Consider the following 24,877-nt stretch of genomic DNA (forward strand, 5'->3'; position numbering starts at 1 on the left):
TCTGATTTGACAGGTTTCGCTTCCCTTCCCCCTCTCTCCACATCCCCACCACACACACACTCACTCACACACGCATACCCCAAACTGTCAAATCATTTGTTTGTGTGGGTGTCTCATTCAGAAGTACTTCTCTGAAAGAATTAGTTGAGTTCATTGTGGAATGCTGCACCTACCTCAGAATGGCTGATAGCCAGGGAAAGAAGAAATGGCCAGAAGGGAGGGAGGAAAGAATAAAGAACGTCTTGTACAGGGCCAGTGTTCTTCCAAACTTATTTTGGGTGAAAGGATGATGTCTGGCTCTGAATCTGCTTCTGTGCAGGGCCCAGAACTCGACAAAGCCAGGGCCCTGCTCTGGCAGCATCACGACTCTCTGCCCAAGCTCAGGCTTCGGGCATTCTCCAATCGGCCCATGAGCAGCTCTTTGTACCCCGGGTCACCCCAGCATCTGTGATGCGCTCCCTCATCCATGTGTTGCCCTTCCAGACCAATAGGAAGACTTCCATCATCTCTAACCCTGCCAATTGTAACATCCCATGTTTTAGTCATCTAGGAAGAGAGAGGTGCAGGGAAACACAGAGAAGGAGATTACCAATTACCAAGACCTACTCTCTAAACCAGCATACTAAGAACTCTCCAGATGTTATCTCACTTAATCTTCACATCATCCCTGTGAGGCAAGCATTATTACCTGTTTTTGAATGAGGATATTGAGATTCAAAGTCACATAACTCGTAAGTGTCAGAGCTGGTATTTAAATTCAGGTCTGTCTGATTCCAGAGATTACTCTCTTCCTTCTGCAGACACTGCCCCAGCATCAGATGGTCTTTCTTCCCTGCCTGAGTGTAGCCTGCAGCATAGAGCTATCTGAAACTGACCAAGACATGGATCTGCCTAACATGCTGGCCGTACTTTGGTTTCCCTTCTGTCATTGGGGCACTCCATATGACTCCACCGCAGCCTCTCATCCTCACCTCTGTGGGAGACAAGCTCTCCCCTCCCCTGCAGCCCCTCAGCTCCATCCAGATCTGGAAGGACTTGCTTAAAGTCCTACAAGCAGTAGCTGGGGATTCAGCCAAATTGCCCCTTTATAGATCCATGTAGAAAGGCCAGACTTGGCTTCCAGGAGAGCCAACTTTGTGGAACGCAACTCAGGGTGCCCTGCAATCAAAAGCTGCTTTTAAGAGAGAGCCCTGGGGACACGGTCTCTGTGTGTGTTGGGCAGAGCTGGTGGGGTCGGGGGATTGGGACCCTGTGGCTTCCTGGTCTAAGGTGGTGTCCTGCAAGATCCTGCTCACTCCCCCTCTGGAGAAGAAATTCTTTGTCACCAAGCCCCCCTCCCTGGCTATCTTCGAATACTTGATCCTAAGAAGAAATACAGAAGGCAGGATGCAGGGTCCTTGCTTCCCGGGCCCAACACAGAGATGGCATGGCCCTTAGACTCATTCTCAGCGCCTGGAAGGCTTACAGAAGCTGCCTTCTACAAGGTGCCTCTCTCTGTTCCTTTGCACTCTGCACACAGACCTCCACCTTGAGCCACTCTTGTTTTTAAGCTGGAGGTGAATGGGTAACATGTCCAAAGGCTCAGGGATTTTTAAACAGCATGATGTAGAAAGGAACCACCAATAGGGCAGGACATGAAGGATGTGCTACTGAATGGAAAGTGGGGCAGAAGGGGTAAAAGGGATCAGAACCAGAAAGACCACACCTGCCAGGCCAGCCTTAGGAATTAGGGACTTTGCCTTGGCAATGGTCAGAGCCATGGAAGGTTTTTAGAGCAAGTGACTAGTAACCTGGTCAAGTATGTGTTCATGAAGGTCACCCTGGCAGCTACTGGAAAGTAGATTTACATGCAAACCCTTGGGGTTAGTGTGGGTAGGAGATGATGGAGCCCTCCTGAACACCTACTCTGGAACACATGGACTCAAAAGACACCTGGGAGTGAGAAGTGATAGGGCCTGGCGACTTTCTTTATTATTTGTGGTAGATGGGAGAAAGAAACAGTTGAAGGTGCTTACAGAATTCCTGGCTGGGTGCATGGTGAGTCCATTAGCCTTGAAAGAGGATCTGGGAGGGTAATTGGCTTGGGGGTGGGAGGAGGAAAAATTAAGAGTTCATTTTTAGACATGGTGAAATTTGAGGCGCCTGAGGGAGATACATGGGGAAGTGGAGATGCCCAGTAGCAATTGGATATATGGCTATGGAGCTCAGGAGAGGGGCTTGCGCCAACCATATGGATTTGGAAGTCATCAGTAATGGAGGCCTTGGGAATCCACTTGCAAATCAAATAATCACCACTTCATCTATGTTTTGGAAATTCAGGCTTTTACACATCAGTTTTGCTTTAAGCAAGGAAGCTATAAGCTGTGTCTCCTGTAAGCCCCAGAGCATGAGAGTTGCTTAGTTGTCTCCTCAACTCCCTTGCCACCTACCCTGGGTGCTGGCAGCATGGTACACAGCATAGAAAGAAGACCCCCATGAAGACCCTACACTCCCCAGGCACTTTCCAAGCCCTGTGGACCTGGTTTAATGACCCACAAGGACACTGATTCTCCCGGCTTGGATTCCCCCAGCTGCTAGCTGGACCTACCCATCTCACTTGTATCTTCATGCCAAGATTATAATGCTTGCCAATAATTTACCCAAAAAAAGTCTTCTTCTCTAAACAATATAAACTGAATTATGCTTCTGAGCAGCTCTGTGCTAAGAAATAGACCCTACAGCACCCCAGTGCCCACGACCATGTGTCTGCCACTGATCCTTGAATGTTGGAAGGGAAACACTACAGTGACTTACCAGCAGGAAGAAGCTGCCCCGTGGAACCTGCCAGTGCGGCTGAGGATCCACAGTGCAGTCCCCACATGCTACCTGCAAGACAGAAATATTTTTAGGCTTTCCAGAAAGATTTCATTTCACAGTTTTTCTGAAAGGTTATAATTAACTGCAGCGAGCAAAAGAATGTTTTTTAAGAAATAAAAGTAGGGGAAGGAGAGAGAACCAATCACCTCTGTTTTGTCAGTTCCTTTGGGTAGGTGGGTTCATGCCATCCAGATGGCTAGGGGAGGGGATGGAGGGGCTGGTGAAGCTCATTCCAAGTGGATTAAAAGAGAACCAGGAACTAAAAGCAAATTGTCTCCTACTGATGCTCTCCTGCAGCAGGTAAGGAAGCAGCCCTTTCCGTTTCTCATTAACAAGTGTTCTTTTCCCAGAGCCCAGGAGTCCCAGGTCCCTGAGGAAACTGTGCCAGGGGAGACTGGAACAGCCAGGATGGATTATTGTTGGATATTTTTAGAGTGCAGGGACAGATGAACTATAGTGGCTGTCAGTTCCTCATGCCAGCTCCTTCCTCTCCAAGTTGTCCTTCCTTCTCCCACCCTCACCCCCAGCATACAGAGACACCTCTGAGCCCCCTTGACTATATCTCCCTTGATTCATTTCATGTGTGCTGTTTATTTTTATTCATAAGGGGGATATTTTATTTTCAGACAAGGGAGTCAGAGCCATAGACAAGGTGACTTGGGTAAAATGAGCCTCCAGATAAGAGCATTCAGGGCCTGGATGGGACAGCGGGAAGGACGCAGCACCATCTTTGGCCTACGGAGGAGGATAGACTGGCAGGAGGTCTGGGTTCAAGTCCCAGCTCTGCAGCCAGCTTACCGAGAGACCGGGAGTCTGAACAGCATATCAGCCAGGCAGTGAGGGAAGGAGGCATCTTTTCTCTGCTCACTATCACTTGGTGGTTGGTGGCTGAATTGGCAGCACAATTCATGGTACCCACATCACAGGAAGGGAGCAGTGCACCTGCCGAGAAGCCAGGAGATAAGAAGGGTCTCCAGATCTCTCTATAGCATGCTCACCTGTACTCACCCATCATCTCCACCCGAGGGTACGCTGACCCTGCCACCCCATCAGACACTCCACCAGCACATGCAGGGTCAAGAGGGAGACTGTCCAGAAGTGTCCAAAAACAGAGAAGCTGTGGCTCTGCCCAGGTATCCTCTTTTGGGAGATTCTAGAGGACCCTCGATCTTCATCAAGTCCCCTTTTTTTTTGCTCCTTCCTTCTTCCATCCTGCCCTCCCTATGGTGTAGTAAAAAGAATGCTGGACCTTTTTACAACTGTGTATACAAGTTGTTCAAAGCTTTGGATATATCCCTGACTTCTCTGGGTCTCATTCATCTTGCTGTAAAAAGTAAGGATCTTAGAATAAGATACTCTCAGATCCCTTCCAGTTATGAAATTCTATGTTCCTCTGCTATCTAGGATCGAGTACACTTCGAATTATTTTTCCTACTTCAGATAACTATTGGCCACAAAGTGTGAACTTCTCACTGGGATCTGTTGGATCCCAAAGAGCTACATTTTTCCAAGAGCCTGATCTGTTCCCAGATAGAACTTTATTACATCTTGAGACACCCGGATTCTGCTATTCTGTTTCCAGTGTTTGGGGGCTGAATTAAGGAATGAATAAATAAGCAATCCTTGCCAACAGGAAGCCAGCAAAGATTTGGGAAATCCTAAAGTTATTTCTTCTTGGTCCTAGCATGTGTCATAGGATGTTTTTTGCAGAACAGTGTCAAATGCACTTTTCCATCTTTGATCATCTCCCCTGCAGCCACACCTAGTCTCTACTCCCCACACACCCACTGCTTTCCCTCTGTATCTGTCTTATCCGTGTATACCCCTAATCAGTGGTATTCATGAACTGCCTTTATCTCATCCTCCTTGACTCTAAGTTTCTTGAGGGCAAATTTCCGGTCGTATTCATCATTGTACCCCCAACAGGCTGTAGCACACAGCAGGGGCAATAATAACACTGTCACAATTACAGAGCCCTCTGGTTTCCAAAGTGCTCTCGAGCACACCTTCTATTTGGTGTTTCCAAGCTCCATTCGAGGTTGGCAGAAATGATTGTACCCCCTTCACAACTAAGAAAACCGAAGTTCAGAGAGATTATGTGACTGATCATAATCAGGCAACTAGTGAATTCGAGACATGTCTCAAACCATGGTTTTCTGCCTTTAGTCTAGTATTCTTTCTGATAATTTTTTAAATAAGTAGATGAATGAATGACTGACTTAAAGAACCGAGGAAGTAGTGTAAAACAGAACATGATGTCAAGATCCAAGATAAGCTAAAAAGTGGAAAAAACACACTCACTCACCAGAATTCCTGGCGTCCATGGGTTCTTAAACCTCCCTGGGGGAGGGGGGAAAGCATGCTGCTGTTTCTGTTCCTGTGACCAACCCAAATTGCTAATCCCATTTCCCTCCTGCAGATTTTGACGGTGTCTGGACCGCCGGAAGGAGGGACGCGAGTGACCATCCATGGCGTGAACCTGGGTCTGGACTTCTCCGAGATCGCCCACCATGTGCAGGTGGCTGGGGTGCCCTGCACGCCCCTCCCAGGGGAATACATCATCGCTGAGCAGTGAGTCTGCCCTGGCCGGCACTTTTCCCATGGGAGCTTCAGAGTGGAGACTGGAGATTCTCCCCTCTCCCTTCCCTGGGCCTTTTCCATGATTCATCTCCCATTACATTCTCTTCCCATGGACCTGCCCCAGAAGCCTCCCCAGGGCCCCCTCCTCCCTCACCTTCACCCTCAGGGGGTCTCATCCTGTTTGATTCCCTGTTCTCTGACTCTTCTGGCATCAGGGCTCTGGCCCTGACCATCCCTCATTCAGTCTTTGCCTGCCCGCCAGTGTGACTGAGCATTTTCTCCTAGGTCTCCCCCAGCCCTTCCCCTGCCAGCCCCCATTGGAATGCATCCTGCACGGTGTGCTGCAGGCAACGATTTGTTTGGTGCATGGGGCTCTGACAGCAGCTTAATCCGAGCAGGGCCTCCGCCGGAGCAAATTCATTTATTTCACTAAGGGAAATGTCAGCTGGAAATTAGAAAATAGTCATGTAGTGGCGGACAGGCAAACGGGGCTCCAGGAGTGACATATGTTCCAATTTGGGGTGTTCATTTGGCAGTGGCAGCCGCTGAGGAGTTGGTGGGCAGGAGGTGGGCACGAAGCTGGGGGTGGGAGGATGGAAAAAGGGAGGCTACCCCTCCAAAGGAGAAAGTGGGGGAGCAGCCAAATCATTCCGCATGATTTATCAGGGAAGTTGGGTCAAGCCATTCTGATTCCACTGTGAACACAGCTCTGTAGGGGGTACTGGGAGCCTGAGCAAGAGCATGACTTTGGGGCAGGGACTTCCTTCCCTTATCCTCAACCCTCTGCCAGGTCAGGTTGTTTCCTCTGATCCCCCCCACCAGAGCCAGCCTTTAGTGGCAACCATAAAAATGACATCGCTTTATCTTCTATCAGCACTTTACAGTTAACAGAGCACTTTCTCATCCACTATCTCATTTTTAATTGGTAAGGACTCTGAGAGGTAAATATTGTTATTGTCATTCTGCAAAGCAGGAGAGAGCAAAGGACTCATGAGAAGTGAAATGACTTTCCCCAGTTCATTCAGGGCATAAGTGGCTGAGGCAGAATTAGACCTTAAGTCTCCTGACCCCTAATGCAGGGCTACTTCCCTTCCATAACAGCGATGGGGCACGACTCCTGGAGGGGAGCAGTCTGAAATTCCACGAATCAGTGTGTAGCTCTGAAGCTTAGAGGTCGTGATTCTCGCAAGGCCCAGAGAAGGGTCAGAGTCCAAAGGGGTCAATTCCCAGACTCTGAGGGCTGTGTGATGCCTGCCAGCCACAGCAGGGGAGAAGAAAGAGCTGGCCTGATCTCTCAGATCCTTCAGGTCTGATACTTCAATGACAGGCTTATTCCTGCAAGGAATGAGTCCTGGAGGAAAGGCTGGCTGGGCCTATAGAAAAGAGATGAGGAAGATGGAAAAAGGGAAAGGAAACAACTAGTGCTTCTGAGCCAAAAAAGAGGTGAAAGCTGTTGTGGCAGGAGCCAGGGCACCCACAGAGGTCCTCCTGGCAGACTGTCTTTACAGAGCCCCGCACCCTGCCAAACTGGGCAAAGTGCTCAGTTACACAACCCCAAATCCACCTCAACCTCAAGGACCTCCCTTGGGCCCCTGGACACAGACCTGTATCCAACTTGGTGAGATGCCACAGGAATCCAAAGGAAAGGGCTAGGGTACAGGGTGAGGGTGGGAGGTAAGGCTTTTAGCTGAGAAGTGCAAATTCCTGGGCAACTGGCCCTCAGAATCACATGAGGTTTGGAATGAAACCATGTTTTAGACCTGCCTCCTCTACTGACAAGCCCCATGACCTTAGCAAGCTGTTCAATCTCTGTGACCTTCATTAGCCTAATGTGCTGCCCAAATATAAGGAATTTCTGTTCTATTTATGAAATGAAATGTACCGTAGTCACCCCTCATCCAGGGCCATGGGGAAGAAAGTGTCGAGAGAAGCTGCAAGTGAGGCTATGAAAGGAGCCTGGGGAGGGGAACGATCCCCATGCATTCCTGCAGAGGCTGGTGGTCGTCCCAGAAAACCACCACCTCAGGTATGGGGTAGGCAGAAGACAGAGAGCACACCCCATGCCTCGCTGGATGCAGCCCTGGTCTCCAGCCGTGCCAGGCTCGTTACCACTCCCGAGGTTTCAGAGTTTGCTAACATCATTAAAGCCTCCATTCCGGGCAGTGAGCAGCAGGCACAATCATTACAGATGTCTGTGAGAGATGAATTTGGCTAAAAGGGCCCGGTGCAGAGTCCCAGGCGCGGGCAGGATTCGCCGGCACAGTAATGATTCACCATATGCTTGTGCCGCGCCATCTATCACTCAGCAATTAGGTTAATGTTGGTTAAAGGGCCCCGCTTAGTCCTGCAATCAGCACCCCACAGGTCTGTGGAGGGCTGGATGATTCAGTCACAGGAAGTTTCCTGGACCATGGGATGCAGCTTGAGGCTGCAGCTCAGGCCCTCCTGGGACAGGGGGCTCCACATGGAGCAGATTCCACTTAGATCCTCAGGCAGCTTCCCTCTCATCTGCTGTACCTGTGAACTCAGCCACTGAGAGATGGATGTGAGATGTGTGTGTGCTGCTGCCCCAGGGAGCGAGGCACCATTTATGCAAGTCTATGGGAGGTGGTGTAGTGTGGGGCAAGGATACCGGGTTGAGTTCCAGGAGACTGGTGCTCAAGCCTTAGCTCAGCTGTGGATGAACCAGGTGACTTTGAGCAAGTCACTTTGCTCCCTGCTTCTCAAACATCTCATCTGGAAAATAGGTATTTAGGAATAGATGATTTCTACATTTGCTTTGGTGGTCCTTTAGATGTCCAAACCAGTAAATGGTATGCCCCATGGAATCTGCAGCTCCCATTGTAAAGATTATCTGTGGCACTAAGGTGCCTCCGGAAGCCCCCTGCTACCAGGAGGAGTCAGGTCTTCAGATGTCAAAGCTGGACAGCTGTTTGGTCCAGCTTCCCATTTTATAAGGACAGAATCTAGGCATCTCCAGCTATTGTCTCCTCACAATACATAGGGACCCCAGAGCCACCAGGGACACAGGGAGGAGACAGGGAAGACAAGAGGCCTCAAGAAATCAAACCACAAGAAATCAACCAAACCTGCTGACTTGCAAGGCTTGAAGGAGGTGGTGGTGCGCACACCACTGCCTATGGTTGTCTACAACCAAGAAGGTAGAGGGTACAAGTGGTTAGTTCTCAGAACCTGAGGAACCCAGCTCAGCCTTTCTCACCACCCCTGCCAACAACCTCACCTCTACCATTGCTGCCATATCCATACTGTCCTTTCCTTGAAAGACATACAGAGCATCCCATTAAATCTATTGGCAGTAGAGGGGAGTGGTCAGAAGTGTGAGCTCTGGAGTCAAGCTGACCTGGATTTGAATCAGGGCTCTGCCACTTACCAGAATTCTGGCCATAGATAAGTCACTTAGCATCTCTGAGCCTTAGTTTCATTGTCTATACAATGGAGATAAGACCCGCTCTGTAGCAGAACCTGAGGATGGCATGAGATCCTGTCTTGTAGAGTGCCTGGCAGAATCAGTAAACTGTAGTTCTTCTTATTATTAAGGTCTAGAATTTGCTTTGGCATAATACTCCTTCCTCAATATAACCCTTTCCACTCCCTGCAGCTGCCCTAGCTTCTTCCTTTAACTCCCTATCTTCCTGAACTCAAAGAACAAATGCCTGCAACAAATATTTTCAAGCCCTTTCCACCCTTGCCTGCAGGCACTCGGTCCCAGGAATGAAAGGGAAGAAGAGTTGAGGTGATTAGAGTTTGTCTGCAATGCTGCCTGATTTTCTTAGGACTCTCCAGTTCTTAGATCTTCCTGCCCGGACCCTTTTCTACAACCCACTGCTGACCACAGCCCTCTGCCCACTCATTCCACAGCTGAGAAGGGGGCTCGGCTGATGCCCGAGGAAAGGGACCTATGGCCAGCTCTGATTCCTCCCCAGCGCAGCCCCTGGACCCCTGCATCCTGCCTTTCCAACTACAGGTGCCCTTCCTTGGACACTTGGGTGCCATCCATCTCTCAGTCATCACTCTTCTCCTAGGTGCTTGAAGATGCTGCTTTTCTTTTGAAACATGAGCCCCAAGCAGGAAAATGTCCTAGAAGAGACAGTGTGCCAAGAGGCCCTGGCCCATCATTGGCTCCACACAGGGGCAGCTGACCAGGGCTGTTCCAGGCTTTCTCCTTTCCTACACAGACCCAGGGCCCAGGGAAGAACATTTCCATGCTGCCCATGACCTTCACATGTTCTCTTATTTCCTTGTTCCTTAACTTCAAGCCTGTGATGATTTCTTCCTCCTTTTCTTCTCTAAGGTCACTCCAGCAGAGTGTCCGACGGTGATGGCTGAGTAACAAGCAAACCCTAATTAGAAGAGAGGGAGAGAAACTTACCTACTCCCTCCTGTTCTCTTCCCTCCTCTTCCCCAACACTGCCCATAATAGCCAGTTGATTCTCCTCTGGAGCTCCTTGAGCATGGTGGGCATCGTTTGCAGGATGTCAGGGACCTGAAACAGCAGCAGGTTGCCAGGGCCCAGGAAACAGGATGGGAGAGTCGTTAACCACATGCAGGTAGCAGCATGAAGATAACCACACGGTACCTTAAATTGAGCTTCTCGAATGCTCCCCTAATGGGGTTTCAGGAGACAGTTACATTTAAAATATTAATTGATCATCACTATCATGTTTACTCGGGTTCATAATTAATTGATTGATTCATAGAGAAAGGGAAGAGAGACTATTCTTCCATATGCATTCAGTACTTTCTTGTTGAATCTAATATGCTAAAACATAATAAGACAGTTATTGCATGTTAAGTAAATATTCGCCAGGAGTGAAAGTAGTTATTTGGGATTAACTGTTCTGAAGGAGATGGAGATCAGTGGCGTGCCGTGTGTGTGAGCATGCAGCGTATTTGTTTAATGCAAGTTTTATTACATCAAAATGAAATCTCTGTTTAGTTACCTTCCTTCCTAGAGAAGCTGTTGAGATAAGCATCGCTCGGTTAAACACGGATCTTCCCCACCGTGCCAGGAAAATGCTGGGGATCAGTGGAGATGGGGTCTGTTTTTCTGACTCCCCACTAAGCAAATCTACCAGGAGCACCAGACTGCTCTGAACCTCCAAAATGATGTTGGGAGGAAAAGAAAAATCCTTCCCTCCATTCCCAAGCTCTTTTTTGCTGAGCTGTCAGGGCCCTCTCCCACCCAGCCCAGGCCCGACCATTCCAGGCAAGAGTTTCCCCAAGTCCCTGATGCCTTCATCTCTCCCCATCCTCAGCTGCCCACCCTTTCTAGAAGGGTACCGTGGCTAAGGCAACCAGTATCTAAATGTGCTTGTGTAACTGTTCTCAGGCGCCAGGGAAGTCATCACTAGGGGTATTGATCTGGGCTGCTCGAGAGAGAGCGCTGCACACTTCTTCCTTCCAGCTCTCCCATTAGTGTGATACGTGACTTTCGCTCAGGGCCGTGTCACTGCCCCTCCCACCAGGTGTGCTCAACCCTTGATGAAGTGAGAGGCCAGTGTCACCTGCTGGCCTAATGAACTCGTCCAGCTTCCACCCCTTTGCCTACTGCCGCAGGACTCCGCCCCTCCCATTCTGCAGGGAGCTCCTTCTTTGAGCTCTCGCTATCTCACCAGATTATTTCTCCCCTTTTTAAAACTCACTACAGGAAGCAAACCACAATTGAATCGGCTTGGCAAACACACCCTCACCCACTCCTTTAGGGAGTGTAGCAATGTCAGCTTGTTACATAGGAGAGAGCGTCAGCTAGATTGCTGCCCCTAGATCTCTCTGTTAGACATTCCCTTTATTCTACAAATTCTGGGTCCCTACCCAATGCTAGGCCCTGCGCTAGGCATGGGGAACCACACAGTTGGCCACAGAATTAGGCAGCAGAGCATATCAGAGGCACACAGGGCTTTAGAGATTATCCGGTTCAACCTTTGCACTGTGCAGATGAGACCAAAGCCCAGAGAGTGAAAGCACTGTACCCAAGGTCACACAGCAAGATGGATGACCAAGCTGAGTCTTGGTCTGCCATTATTGCAAGACTGTGATGAGTCATTTGCCATGACTGGGAGAGCAAGTGGGCAGCAATGCCAGCCCTTGCCCAGTCCCTCACCAGAAGGTTTGCTTTCTCCCCAGGATTGTCTGTGAGATGGGCCATGCCCTCGTGGGAACCACCTCTGGGCCAGTACGCCTGTGCATTGGCGAGTGTAAGCCAGAGTTCATGACCAAGTCCCATCAGCAGTACACTTTCGTGGTGAGTACTGGGTCCAGGGCCAGGTGCAGGTGCCCAGGGAGGGCACACACATGCTCCAGACTCCTCCCAGGAAGCCCCCACTCCCCTCCACCACCAGGCTTCTTGCAGACCAAGGAGGAGAAAAGGACCCTCCAGATAAGGCAACTTCTGGTCTTGCTGTTTTGAGAGCCTGTCTTTCCAGGATGAGATGGGCATGTGATAAACAAAGCTGTGGAGTCTTGGGAGTCCCAGAGGGCCACAGGTCAGAGTTCTAAATAAGGCAAAATCCAGCCTTTCTTAGAAAGTGGATCCTAGACTGGAGGCAGGGAGGAACTGCCTCTTGTCCCACCAGTGTAATATCTTAAGTCTAATTCTAGCCTAATGAGGATGCATAGCCTGAGGGACCTAATTAAATAAGTCTATATTTATCCACATGCTTTGTTTTCTGCCAAGGATATTTTAAGTGGGAGTTTAGAAGAGTCACTGAAATCTGGCAGGGATGCGTATCTGTGCACAGGACCACCAGAGTCACTCTGTATGCTACTATAGTTACACGCACACATTCACACAGTCACACCTGAAAACATCTCTTTATGCCCAGGCAACAGGTAGTCAAATTGCAAAGACTTTCTTTCTGTAATTGTGCTCTATTCATACTGAATCAATAACTCTCTTCTGGGGCCCTGGAGCCACCCAGGGCTATATCCATACTGAATCAATAACTTGGCTTCTTCGGCCCCGAAGTCTCTTTTCTGACACCTACATTGCTACATCGAGTATTTCATTAAAAGGCATTAACACTAGCCGACGGGGTCAAACCAGCCTTGCTGAGAGTTTTAAAAAATCTTCAGAGCACAAAATTCTATTCTCTGTAAAGCGTTTTACTGCTTGTTTCAGGTTTTCTAGGCTCTGCCTTCTTATCTTGGCATCTCCACCTTTTTCTTATACTCTCCTCTCTCAGATTGGAGAGTACCTTGCCCTATCTGCAGCCAACCTACTCCATCTCTTACCCAGGGCAGGGGCAGTGGGCATTTGTGTGAGAAGCCAACACAGGAGAACTAGCTGGGGAGAATGTCAGTACTCTGACAATCTGGAGCAAGTCAGAGCTGAGAGGGGCTTTAGAGATAACCTAGCCCACCCTCCTCACTTGACAGAGGAGTAAAGAATGATCTCAAAACTTGCCTCAGGACGCACAGCACATGAATGGCTGATACAAACTAGAATTCATGCCTGTATAGTTGCTCAGTTAAATGCATTTTCCAATTCACTCCACTCCACTGCCCTCCAGGCAGAAGCAATTCTTTTCTGATTTAGGTCAGCAGCTTGATGCATTTTAGGCTAAGCATTTCTTTTAAGCTTCAGGTTGAATTTTACTACTTAGTGAGCTTAGTAGAAAGCCCCAGCCAGTGATGCGCCATCCTCCTGATGAGGGTCTGAGAAGCCATCCTAACATTTACTGATAGCTCTTTGCACCAGGTACGCTGCTGTGCCCTTCTTATGCTTAGGGAAGGACAGAAGGGCATGTGCATGGGCCATTAATGGAGGACTTTAGCCTCTCCGTGGCCCAACCCAGGCAGGGATGCTTTATTCAGCCCTATCGATTTTGTGCCCAAAAAATCAGTACAGGCTCTAGATAGAGAAGCATTTTCAAATTGTTCTCAATTTGTAAACTAATTGATAGATTAGTCAGTGTCACCTCTGCTTTCCCTTCATTGTTATGAGCATGAGACTCTGGGGAGTTAATTAATTTCTCCCCACGTGACTCTTCTGCCTTCCCGGACATGCCCAGAGATGATTCTTAGAAAGGGTCTCACCTCTGGGGTATGCAGAGAGAGCATTTAGGATTGAAAAGGACAAGACAAGTACCACCGCGCCCAGAATGAAAACAATCTCTCCCATCCTTAGATCTAACCATGGTCCATCCTTTTGCACAAAACCTAAGCTGTAGTCATTTCTCTGCTTCTTTCCAAAGAACCCTTCTGTGCTGTCACTCAACCCAATCCGAGGTCCCGAGTCAGGAGGCACTATGGTGACCATTACCGGCCATTACCTTGGGGCTGGGAGCAGCGTGGCAGTCTACCTGGGCAACCAGACCTGCGAGTTCTACGGGTGAGATAAACTTGAAGGCCCACCAGAAGACTGCATATCTGGGACATGTGCTGTTCACATGTTACTGTGCATGTTCATTCATAGACCTGCCCCATCACCTGCATGTTATTTGCTACACCTAGACCCAAATACCATACCAGTCACTGTGAGAAATATATGCCACTTGTCAGTTTATATCCCATATATCAAAGGGGCTGGATACTTGTGAAAGTAATGAGAAGTGAGGGCCATGAGAACACCAGATGAAGGAGGCTCCTAGGAGCTCCCCAGTCACCACTAGGATCAAGCATTCATTAAGTCCTCACTATGGTGACTTGAGAAACATGGAGATTGCATAGCCTCAGTTCTTAGAAAACACAGACTTGTGCTTAGGGAATCCTCTGTACATAAAAAATTGAACACCTACCATTTGCCAGCACTCCCCTAGCCCTAAAGATGTAGAGAATTTGGAAAGAATCCATGGATGAGAACCCAGTTTGCCCAGGATCATCTACTTGATAATCTCCTTCTTAGACCATAAATTCCACAAGGGCAAGGACTGTGCATTCACTGCTATGTACAGTAGGTGCTCAGTGAATATTTGTTGACTGCCTGACCAGATTCTAAGCACTGGCTAAATAGTTACATTCTAGAAAAATCCAGAAAAAAGGAGTTCCCCCAAAGCCCATGAAACCCTATCCCTGCCCCTCATTTCTAACCCCCTTCTCCAATTTGCTACCTCCCTAATCCACTGGGGCACTGATCTATACTGATGCGGGATGTGTTCCATCGTTGTAGAATATAAAAGGATGAGAGAACACTTCTGTGGCCTTACCCGCAGACCAAGGAAAGCCCCTTGTCAAGCCGGTGGGCACCTCTTGTTTCCCATGCCTTTCTTCTCAACCCTTCTGCTGTCTCCCTGTCAGGAGGTCAATGAGTGAGATCGTGTGTGTCTCACCCCCATCATCCAATGGCCTTGGCCCAGTCCCTGTTTCTGTGAGTGTCGACCGAGCCCGTGTGGATAACAACCTGCAGTTTGAGTACATAGATGACCCTCGGGTCCAGCGCATCGAGCCAGAGTGGAGCATTGCCAGGTGAGGCAGAAGGTGGGAGGGATGCACCTGGAAGCCACCCAGCATGATCCCTGCAGCCCAAGTCTGGCTCATGAGAGGGATCCCTAAGGTGGAGGTTCACCATGCCGGATTTGAGGGAGTTTTTTACCTAACCGAGCCTCTGCCTGTTTTCAGTGGCCACACACCCCTGACCATCACAGGCTTCAACCTGGATGTCATTCAGGAGCCAAGGATCCGAGTCAAATTCAACGGCAAAGAATCTGTCAATGTGAGTAACTGTTGGTCCACCCCAGCCTTTGGTAAATACAGCTCTGTGTTGATGTTTTGCAATGGGAAGAGCTCTGGGTTAGGCCCTGGAGCCTCTGAATACTGGAGAGGAAAACTGGCTTAAGACTCCGAGGCTGGAATCATGGTCCAAATACCTGAACCTTACATTTGTTTTTTTTTAAGACGTGGCCTCACTCTGTCACCTAGGCTGGAGTGCAGTGGTGCGACCACAGCTCACTGCAGCCTTGACCTCCCAGGCTCAAGAGATCCTCCTGCCTCAACCTCCTGAGTAGCTAGGACAACAGGCGCATGCTTGGCTAGTTTATTATTATTATTATTTTAGAGATGAGGTCTCTCTCTTTTGCCCAGGCTGGTCTCAAACTCCTGGGCTCAAGTGATCCTCCCACCTTGGCCTCCCAAAGTGCTGGGATTATAAGCGTGGGCCGCCATATTCAGCCCTACAATGATTTTTATATTATAATGACAGTACAATTTCTTGTCAGAAGGTGATATAGTGAGTGTATCAAAGTACTGGCTTCTGAGTTTATGATACAGCACAAAAGGACTCCTGTTTTATGACAGGTTGACTTTGAGGTCCAATGAAAACCCATATTGGAAGTGGTTGGAGAAATTCTGGCTCCAGATTCAGACATGTCCGGAGAGGAAGCAGGGTTCTGCCATCTATTAGCTGTACAAGCATGGTCAAGTCATTTAACCTCCGGATCCTCCACCCCTCAGCTATGAATGGTGACAAGCAGACCTGCCCCAACTTCGTAACCTGCCAGCCAGTGGCTGGCATGAGGTTGGCAGTTGATAAATGCTAGTCACTGCATCAGATAACTCCACCCTGGTTGCTAAGATGATAAGTTTGGACATTTTATATTAGTCTTCCATGCACCGCCATGTGATTTTTATAATTTTTAAAAAGTTGTCTGTATCATGGGGATAGAATGTCTGATATGTTGTAAACTTTTTATCATTTTTCTAGGCTCCATCTCACTCTTTCAGCCAATATTTTTTGAAACATGATTGTATTCATAATTATATTACAGCAGATGCTACTATGGCCATTATTTTTCATAGAAATTACTATTATTACTGCTTTGACTTTCAGGGGCTTGACTAGGCTAAGATGGAGATGGAGAAGATGGTGTTATGTCTCCCCTCTTACCCCTGGCACATTTCCAGGGTACTTCAGGCTTCCATAAGAAACACAGAGATACGTAAAATGACAGAGTGTTAGAAGGTTAGATATGGAAAGGTCTCAGGGACCATCTGATGCAACCCCTTCATTGTGTAGCAGAGGAAACTAAGGCCAGAAAGGTTAAATGACTTGCCCCCAATCATAAAGGTGACTGATGGAAGGACCAAGGTGGATCCCAAACATCCAGACTCTTCGTAACTAGGCCACATGAAATGCTGGTGGGCTTGACATTACCATCCTGCTGGAGATGTGAGAGCACTTGTACCACAGCTTCAGTATCCACCACGGTCACTCCTTTTTGGGCTAGGTGAGCACATGCCTCCTTCTGCCAGGTGTAGAACTTGATCCATGGGTAAAAGAGCCTAGGCCCCCACACCATTCCCAGAGTGAAGCTCAGGGTCCCCAGAAACTCACAGGTAACTCCAGGGTCTAGGGTGAGGTATGGGAACAAGAATGGTAAGTTCACACCCAGGAAGGATTAAAAAAAAAACAAAAAAAGCAAGCAAATTAGGTACATGTTTTAAAATATAGGTTTTATTGTTATTCAGGTATGGCAAGGCCAGAGTATAACTTGTTCTACTCATAGATCAAATCCCAAGAGAGGAGGGAAGCCCATGCCCCAGGGGTGACGGGGAAGCACCAGGGTTGGTCTGCCCGGAGGTGGAGGGAGAAGCCGTGGCAAGAGTCTTTATGTGGTTTCTGCAGGAAGGAACAGGCACAGCAGGGTAAGCAAGTTTAGGATCAGCTAGTTTGAGTCATTTTAGCAGGCTCTGGGGCCCAGGGCTGTCCCTAGATGTTTGGTGCCTGGTCCCAGAATGATTAGGGCATGAGGATAGTGTGGAAAGGGGCAGTTGAGCTGTGGGGTCTGGATTGGTTTGTGCATATGAAAGGCATGCTCACAGGCAAGTTATTTGCTGTCTCCAGAATTTTGCCCTAGGAGGGACATTCCCTACCCAATCAGCAAGGCCCCAGATGTCAAAACATCGGCATACAGAAAATAAAAGACATAATTAATACAGTCCAGAGAAAATTTTGGAGAGTGAGTACGTGACCTCCAAAGGCTTCAGCCTTAGTCCTCAGGAAGCCATTGAAGAGAAGCCTGGGCTGGGAAGCCCCTCCCCTTCCCCACACCTGACACCTGTGGCCAAAGACTCAGGTCCCAAGCCCCCTGCCCCCTCACCAGGACTCATTTACAGTCCTGGGCAGGAATGTTCTCAGCGCTTCCTCCAGCCCCATGCACCATGATCTCAATGTTCCAAGGACTTAAGAAGCAGTTCTGCCCTCTGGGGAGCTGGGGGCCCTCAGTTTCAGTGGTGACCTGCCTGGTATCTACATGCTGGCAGACCCAGGGGGAAGGATGCAGGAGTGTAGCTTTCCATCAACTGGCTCCAGAATAGGAGGCTCAGAACCCCTGTCCTGTGCTTCCGCTTTCAGGAATGGTAGGAGAGAGGCACTTTGCCCCTGAAGCCCTGCCTGGTTGGGCCCCATCTCACCCTCAGCACACCTGGGCCTACCCATCGCCTTTGGGTTTTGAAGCTGCCCCAGTGGATAGCTAGGAGGGCCAGAGTGAAGCTGCCAAACCCAGAGGAACGTTTGGCAAACAAAGTGCCGATGCAGCATGGGGCAGGAAGCGTCCAGAGGCCTCTTGCTTGGGAGTGATTTGCTTATTCATAGAGGAGCCTGGTCTAGGGAAGCTAGACTGGGACCAGCAGAGAGGAAGATGTTGGGGCGAGGCTCACCAAGGCTCGGTGTCTTCTTGCAGAACCCAGGAATTGGGACCCCCTGGCTCAGCTGTACCCATTTCGCCACACCCCTCAACCTCCCCATGCCTCATTGTACCCTGCTGGAACATGAAAGGGGCATTAGGTTCATAAGGGGCTGCTGAATTGCACCACAAAAAGGGCAGGAACGTGTACTCACTCCCACTACAGCATAAAGGCCGCAGTGAGCCGTTTTGTTTAAACTCTTAAATTCCCTCTGGAAAGAAAGGGTTAAGACTGGGACTTGAAGCTCTGACATAATCTCTATGCAAGTGTCAGCTTTTTTTGCAATTTCACACACAGTCTTGTTTTCTGAACATGAAGCTCATGCGTGTGTATGTTGGCCAGACGCACAACATGTGTGGACCTGCCAGGACAGTGTGTACTTGAGCAGTCTGAGTTCTCAGAGATGCCCTGGCTGTTGCTGGGACCCCACTGCTCCCAAAGCTGAAACTGAGCTGTGCTGGGTGGGAGCCAGGCAGAGAGGGAGTAGGTGTCTGAGTTTTTCTTCCCAAGCCCCACGTGGGCCCTTTAGTGGTTTCTGCAGTCTGGCTGCTGTCTTGGGCAGCCCCAGAACTAAACCTCCACAGGACAGAATGGCACAGCTCATGCTAAGGAGGGACTGCACCAGCCCAGCCAGGATTTTAGTTGGCACCAGAGTCCTCCAAGAGAAAAAAGATATCATGAACTCTGTGTCAAAACTAAGCTTCTGTCCCAGTGCAGGGTTAGGGGACACTTGGTGAGAGAAGAGAGAGAGGTCCTGCATAAAACATTTAAAGAGGGCTGGGCCCAGTGGCTCAGGCCTGTAATCCTAGCACTTTGGGAGGCCGAAGCAGGCAGATCACTTGAGGTTAGGAGTTCAGGACCAGCCTGGCAAACATGGTGAAACCCTGTCTCTACTAAAAATACAAAAATTAGCTAGCCTTGGTGGCACGTGCCTGTAATCCCAACTACCCAGGAAGCTGAGGCAGGAGAATCGCTGGAACCCGGGAGGCAGAGGCTGCAGTGAGCCAAGATCACGCCACTGCACTCCAGCCTGGGCAACAGAGCAAGACTCCATCTCAAAACACAAAAAACATTTAGAGAGTTGCAGAATCCTATTTTTCATCAGTATTCAATCAACATTAACTGAACACCTACTACATACTGGGCAAAGTGCTCATCTCGTACCACTTCCTGCTCCACACTCTACACACACACACACACACACACACACACTATACTGTTCTGTCCTACTTTTTTCTCAAACATCCCATGCTCCCTTGTCCCCAGGCCTTTTGGTGCTGTTCCCTCTGCTTGGAACTTCTTCCCTTCCCCTTCCCTCTCCTTATCTAGGTAAGTCCTACTCATTCTTCAGATTAAATTTCATTCATTTCTTCCATGGCAAAACTTCCATGAGTCACTCCTACCCTGCCTCAGGCCATGCACACCCACATGTGTGCATGCATGCGCACACACACATACACACACACACACACACACTCATGCACACACACAGACACTCCTAGAGTAGCTGGTGCTTCCCTACCAAGGCATTTATTTTTCACATCCCTGCATGCATCCAACAGTGCCGTGCACCCCCCATGCCCCAGGCCTTCTTCCAGGGCTAGACTGTAATGCTTCTTTGTCTCCCCTCCAGACTGTGACTATTTCACTCTATAGCCCCACCTCCTAGCACAGTGCCAGCACAAACTAGAAACTAGATGCCCAAATAGCGTTGGTGAATGAATTAATGAAGAAGCTAAAATGCCCCCCACTCCCCCAAAATTTCACTGCCCTTTCCTGGAGGGCTTTCCCATGGAATGGAGACAAGCAAGTAAACCCAGTGACGAGGCAGAAAAGCAGGGAGAGGGTGGGAGAGCGGCTGTGGGCCCCTGGGCTCTGTGCCAGGCGCTCCATGTGTGAATGCTGCGCTCTGGATCTCTTAGGTGTGTAAAGTTGTGAACACAACCACCCTCACCTGCCTGGCACCCTCTCTGACCACGGACTACCGCCCTGGCCTGGACACTGTGGAACGGCCAGATGAATTTGGATTTGTCTTTAACAATGTCCAATCCTTGCTAATTTACAACGACACCAAGTTTATCTACTACCCCAACCCGACCTTTGAACTGCTCAGCCCTACTGGAGTCTTGGATCAAAAGCCAGGATCGCCTATCATTCTGAAGGTAGGAGTGCCCGCCAGAGTGGAGTGCCACCAGGGGCAGCAATGCCAGAGGGCGCCCCGCGCTCCTGGCCTGACTTTCTTTCTTTCTGGCTCCTTTTTATGCAATTGAACTTGCAAAGCTGTCTCCTTCCTACAGAAGGAGCTCATGGATAGATATTGACCCATCAAACGATATAGCTTGCGCCCAGGCTTCTCAAGAAATACTTTAGAATATTTCTGTTTGTTCTTGTGAGCTTTGGGAACCAGAGGTACTGCAGTGAGTTGGGAGTAACTGTTTCCTTTTCTGTCCACTCTGTGGCCACAGGAACCCACACACACATTTCAAGAGGTCACAGTCCCTGGCACTGTCCATCCAAGTGATTTGTTACCCCGCTACTTTCATGATCCCATGCGTCCTCCCCCAAATTTTCTCCTGTTTAGTGTTTTGTCTCCCCTGCATTTTTCCCACTCTCTTCTTCATTTGCATTCTCTCCTGCCTCTGTTTTCTCTCTTTCTCTCTAGATCATGGTTGTTAGAAGTCCCCTCCAGAAAAACTTGCCAAGGAGTCATTTCCTGGTTTTTGCACTGCTGCCCTTCCCCCTCTCCTTAATCTCTTTTTAAGTAGGCAATTAACTTGTGCATGCATGTGTCAATTATGCCTATAAAGACCGCTATTCTCTACAGGGCAAAAACCTCTGCCCTCCTGCCTCTGGAGGGGCCAAACTCAACTACACTGTGCTCATCGGAGAGACCCCTTGCGCTGTCACCGTATCTGAGACCCAGCTTCTCTGCGAGCCTCCCAACCTCACTGGGCAGCACAAGGTCATGGTGAGTGAGCCCTTCGTCTGTAATGCCTCCTCCCCGCCTCGTGGTGCATGTGTGATCTGTCCTAAGGAAAGGCTCTCTTCTGTCTCGTTGCCTGACTCACCCCCTCCATATCTCCTCATCTCTGGGTCCTACATCAAAATGGGTATAAGCTGAGAACACAAGAAAAGAAAGGCAGATGCCGAGGCAGGAAATTGCTTTTTATCCAGATCTGCACTGTGTGGTTGTGGTCTGTCATGTCCTTCCTCGCACTGTAAGGATCTGCTGGCATGCCAGGGCTCTACACCTGTGTGCATCCGTGTGCGTCTGTGTGTGTACAATGCACAGGTTCACGTGGGCGGGATGGTGTTCTCGCCTGGCTCGGTGAGTGTCATCTCAGACAGCTTGCTGACCCTGCCAGCCATCGTCAGCATTGCGGCCGGCGGCAGCCTCCTCCTCATCATCGTCATCATCGTCCTCATTGCCTACAAGCGCAAGTCTCGAGAAAATGACCTCACTCTCAAGCGGCTGCAAATGCAGATGGACAATCTGGAGTCCCGCGTGGCCTTGGAGTGCAAGGAAGGTTAGTGGAAGCACACCCTCATTTGCTGGGTCCCTCTTTCTCCACCTGCCTTATTGCCCTTCTCCCTGCAGACAACTCCTATCTTTACTCCCATCGCTGCCAGCCATGCCTCTGCATTCCACTTTCACCCCTGTTTTCCCAGAACTTCTTTTGCTCATAGGGCCAGAGATGTCCAATGAAGAATGCCCACTGCACGAGGACCCAGGTCCGATTGCATTGTTCTAGTCCCTTCTTTGCCCTGATCCATCCCACAATCTGGCCAACACCTTCTCCCTCTCAAGGCCTCAATGTCCCCACAGTCAGAGCCCCCAGGCTCCACAGCCCCAGACTCTAGATCCCCCACAGGAGGGTCCAGCTCTTGTTTTTTTTGCACACTATCTTCGTGGCACGTGGGAGCAGCGGCAGGAAAGGCAGAAGAGCACCTGCCTCATCTCCCCCAGGGTTTGTTTTCCACCAGTGCTGCAGGCTGAGCACTCTGAAGGCCGCCACTTGCTGGTGTCCTTGGCTGTGGACGTGTGTGGGAGTGCAGATTGTGTTTTCTCCCGTGTCCCACGCAACCACAGCCTCGAAGTGACGAGTGTACCTGGCGTCCTCTCAGGCTGAGGACCTGGCAGGCTCTCTGGGTAAACAGCTCAATTAGGAATGAAAACATTTCTCCTTTTGCTGCAAATGTCAAGATCAGAAACAAGCCCTCTGCTGGATGACAGGGAAGAGCTGGGCTGGGAAATAGGACATGTGGAGCCAAGGTTCCTCCTGGCAACAGGGCTGGTGAGTTTGGCAGAGGAAGGAGCCAGGAAGACAGGTGTGCCACCACCAAGGTGAGGCTTCTGAAGCCCTTCCCTTCCCAAACTCGGCTCTCAGCTGAGCATCTCATGACCAGGCCTCCCCTAGGCTTTTGCATCTTGATTTATTGTCTTGATTGGAAAAGGGCAGCACTTTGCCTGTTCTGGTCTTTGCTGGACCCCCTCAGCCATGGTCTCTCACCTGCCTCCAGCACCTCCGGAATCTTTACTAAACAGTCCAATCATGAAACTCTTTTTTCCATGTTGAAACTACACTTGTAATATGCAAAGAGAAAATTCAAAATTATAGATAAGTATAGAGGAGAAAATAACATAAAAATCACCCATTTCCCCACCACCTAAAAAAGACAAGCTGGGAGTAGCCCCGCCCTCTGGGGACACACTCCCGTAATCCTCAGAGTCTCTACAAAAGGTCCTCCCTTCCTCCTTGGCAAACTTCTTCTCCCTCTTTCTCCTCCCCCGACTGGGGCTTCCCAACGAGCCTCTCTGTCTGCTTATTCTCATAGCTTTTGCTGAGCTCCAGACGGATATCAATGAGTTGACCAGTGACCTGGACCGCTCAGGAATCCCTTACCTGGACTATCGTACCTACGCTATGCGAGTCCTGTTCCCGGGCATCGAGGACCACCCCGTCCTGCGGGAGCTGGAGGTAATGCCTGCCTCCTGGGCCCAGCCACCCAGCAGGGATGCAGGCCTAAGGTATCCTAGGAGATCCAGATGAGACCCAGCAGCACTGAGTAAGGTTAGCAGTGAAGAGGGGTCAGTAGTTTGTAACAGCGTCTCAGCAACAGAGCTATCAGGAAGGTTACGGCCGAGGGGGCACCCAGGCTCCTTGGGATGGTTCCAGGGTAAAGCTCATTGTTTGTCATTTTTTAATTAATGACTGAACTAATTAACTAAGATCCTGCCTCATTCTAAAATGGATTTAAGATGGCTTAAAGAAAGACACAGGATTCTATGAGGTTTGTTTGTTCATTTGTTGGTTTGTTTTACTAAAGATCATAAATCAGGCAGAGGAGATTAAGGGGAGACTAGTAAACTGAAGAAGTTTGAGGGGGCATCCCCTATTCTATCCTTGGGAAAATTAGGCAGCCTCCCCTCTGAGAGCTCCGCATGGAGCCCAGACTCCCCAGCCCAGTGCAAGGTCAGAGCACACTGTGGACCTCAGAGCCAGCTGTTCCTACATCATCACGGGTGGGTGGAATGGGGTGGGGGTGGTTATAGGCCTCAAACATAGGGTCCTACAGCTCGTGTCATCGCCGGCAGGCCCTCAGTGGGACCCTCAGGTAGGAGGCCCGATGCCTGTCCTCTGAGGGCGTCGCCTCCACCACGCCCCACCCCAGGTACAAGGAAATGGGCAGCAGCACGTGGAGAAGGCCCTCAAGCTCTTTGCCCAGCTCATCAACAACAAGGTGTTCCTGCTGACCTTCATCCGCACCCTGGAGCTGCAGCGCAGTTTCTCCATGCGCGACCGGGGCAACGTGGCTTCGCTCATCATGACCGGCCTGCAGGGCCGCCTGGAGTACGCCACTGATGTCCTCAAGCAGCTGCTCTCTGACCTCATCGATAAGAACCTGGAGAACAAGAACCACCCCAAGCTGCTACTCCGGAGGTCTGACCCGCAGCAGTGGGTGGAGAGGGTGGCAGGAGTCTGAAAGGGGACAGAGCACCTCATTATAGCAGGCCCCACAAGCAGCATGAGGAGGCCCACTCCCCAGAAGGGCACCCACTCAAAGCAGCCTGTGTCCTCACGTCTCTGCAGAGCAGAATCTGACTTTCCCTCAGCCCAGGGAGACTACAGAGTCTGAAGTCACCCAAGTGTGATGGACGAACTCAGACCTTTGCTCGGATCTCAGCTGGAGTCTCAGCTCTGCCTCCTGCTAACTCTGTGATTTTTGGCCAGTGCTGTAACCTCTCTGTTGTTTAGTTTCCTCCTAGACAAAATGAGAAAAATAATTCCTACCTCACAATCTCTTCTTCCCCGTGCCTCTAGAGCTGTGCTGTCCAGCACAGAGGCCCCTAGCCACAGGTAGCTGCCACAAATTAAAATGAAATAGAATGTAAAATCCAGCTCCTCCATCGCCCTAGCACCTAGCTGCATTCTAAGTGCTTGGTCGCCACATTGCAGCTAGTGGCCACCATAGGGGACCGCACAGATAGAGAACATTCCCATTATCGCAGAAGGTTCTATTGCGCAGCACTGAGCTAGGGATTTGGACAGCCTGGAAGGCTGTGCCTTCTGAGCTCCGCTTCCTGGATCTGAATCACAGCATCCACTACACATGCCCACTGCATTTTTCCTGGCAGGGGAGAGGGTTGGAAACCTCAGCATCCCCTGAGCCCACGCTCTCTAGAGGCCGTAGGGAGCCGGGCACAGCTTTGGAGTCCCCTGGGCAGCGGGGGCTGGAGGGCTCCACCTCCGTTCACCACCCCTCCTCTTTAGCCTTCCTCTAGCAAGGTCTCAGGCTTCCA

The 24,877-nt window shown here is 49.9% G+C and overlaps 1 protein-coding gene across 1 annotated transcript in view; it reads left to right on the plus strand.

Moving 5' to 3' along the window:
• Positions 1–24,877, plus strand: part of PLXNA2 (plexin A2) — a 221,715-nt gene that overhangs the window by 177,867 nt on the left and 18,971 nt on the right. Inside the window, exons 13-22 of the mRNA XM_030813073.1 lie at positions 5,276–5,427; positions 11,581–11,698; positions 13,650–13,786; positions 14,692–14,859; positions 15,013–15,106; positions 19,998–20,237; positions 20,900–21,043; positions 21,368–21,602; positions 22,912–23,054; positions 23,749–24,017. Coding sequence (XP_030668933.1) covers positions 5,276–5,427; positions 11,581–11,698; positions 13,650–13,786; positions 14,692–14,859; positions 15,013–15,106; positions 19,998–20,237; positions 20,900–21,043; positions 21,368–21,602; positions 22,912–23,054; positions 23,749–24,017 — 1,700 coding nt within the window. The remainder of the gene's footprint in view (positions 1–5,275; positions 5,428–11,580; positions 11,699–13,649; positions 13,787–14,691; positions 14,860–15,012; positions 15,107–19,997; positions 20,238–20,899; positions 21,044–21,367; positions 21,603–22,911; positions 23,055–23,748; positions 24,018–24,877) is intronic.

The sequence above is a fragment of the Nomascus leucogenys genome, chromosome 5 (assembly GCF_006542625.1).
Source record: "Nomascus leucogenys isolate Asia chromosome 5, Asia_NLE_v1, whole genome shotgun sequence".
Lineage (NCBI taxonomy): Eukaryota > Metazoa > Chordata > Mammalia > Primates > Hylobatidae > Nomascus > Nomascus leucogenys.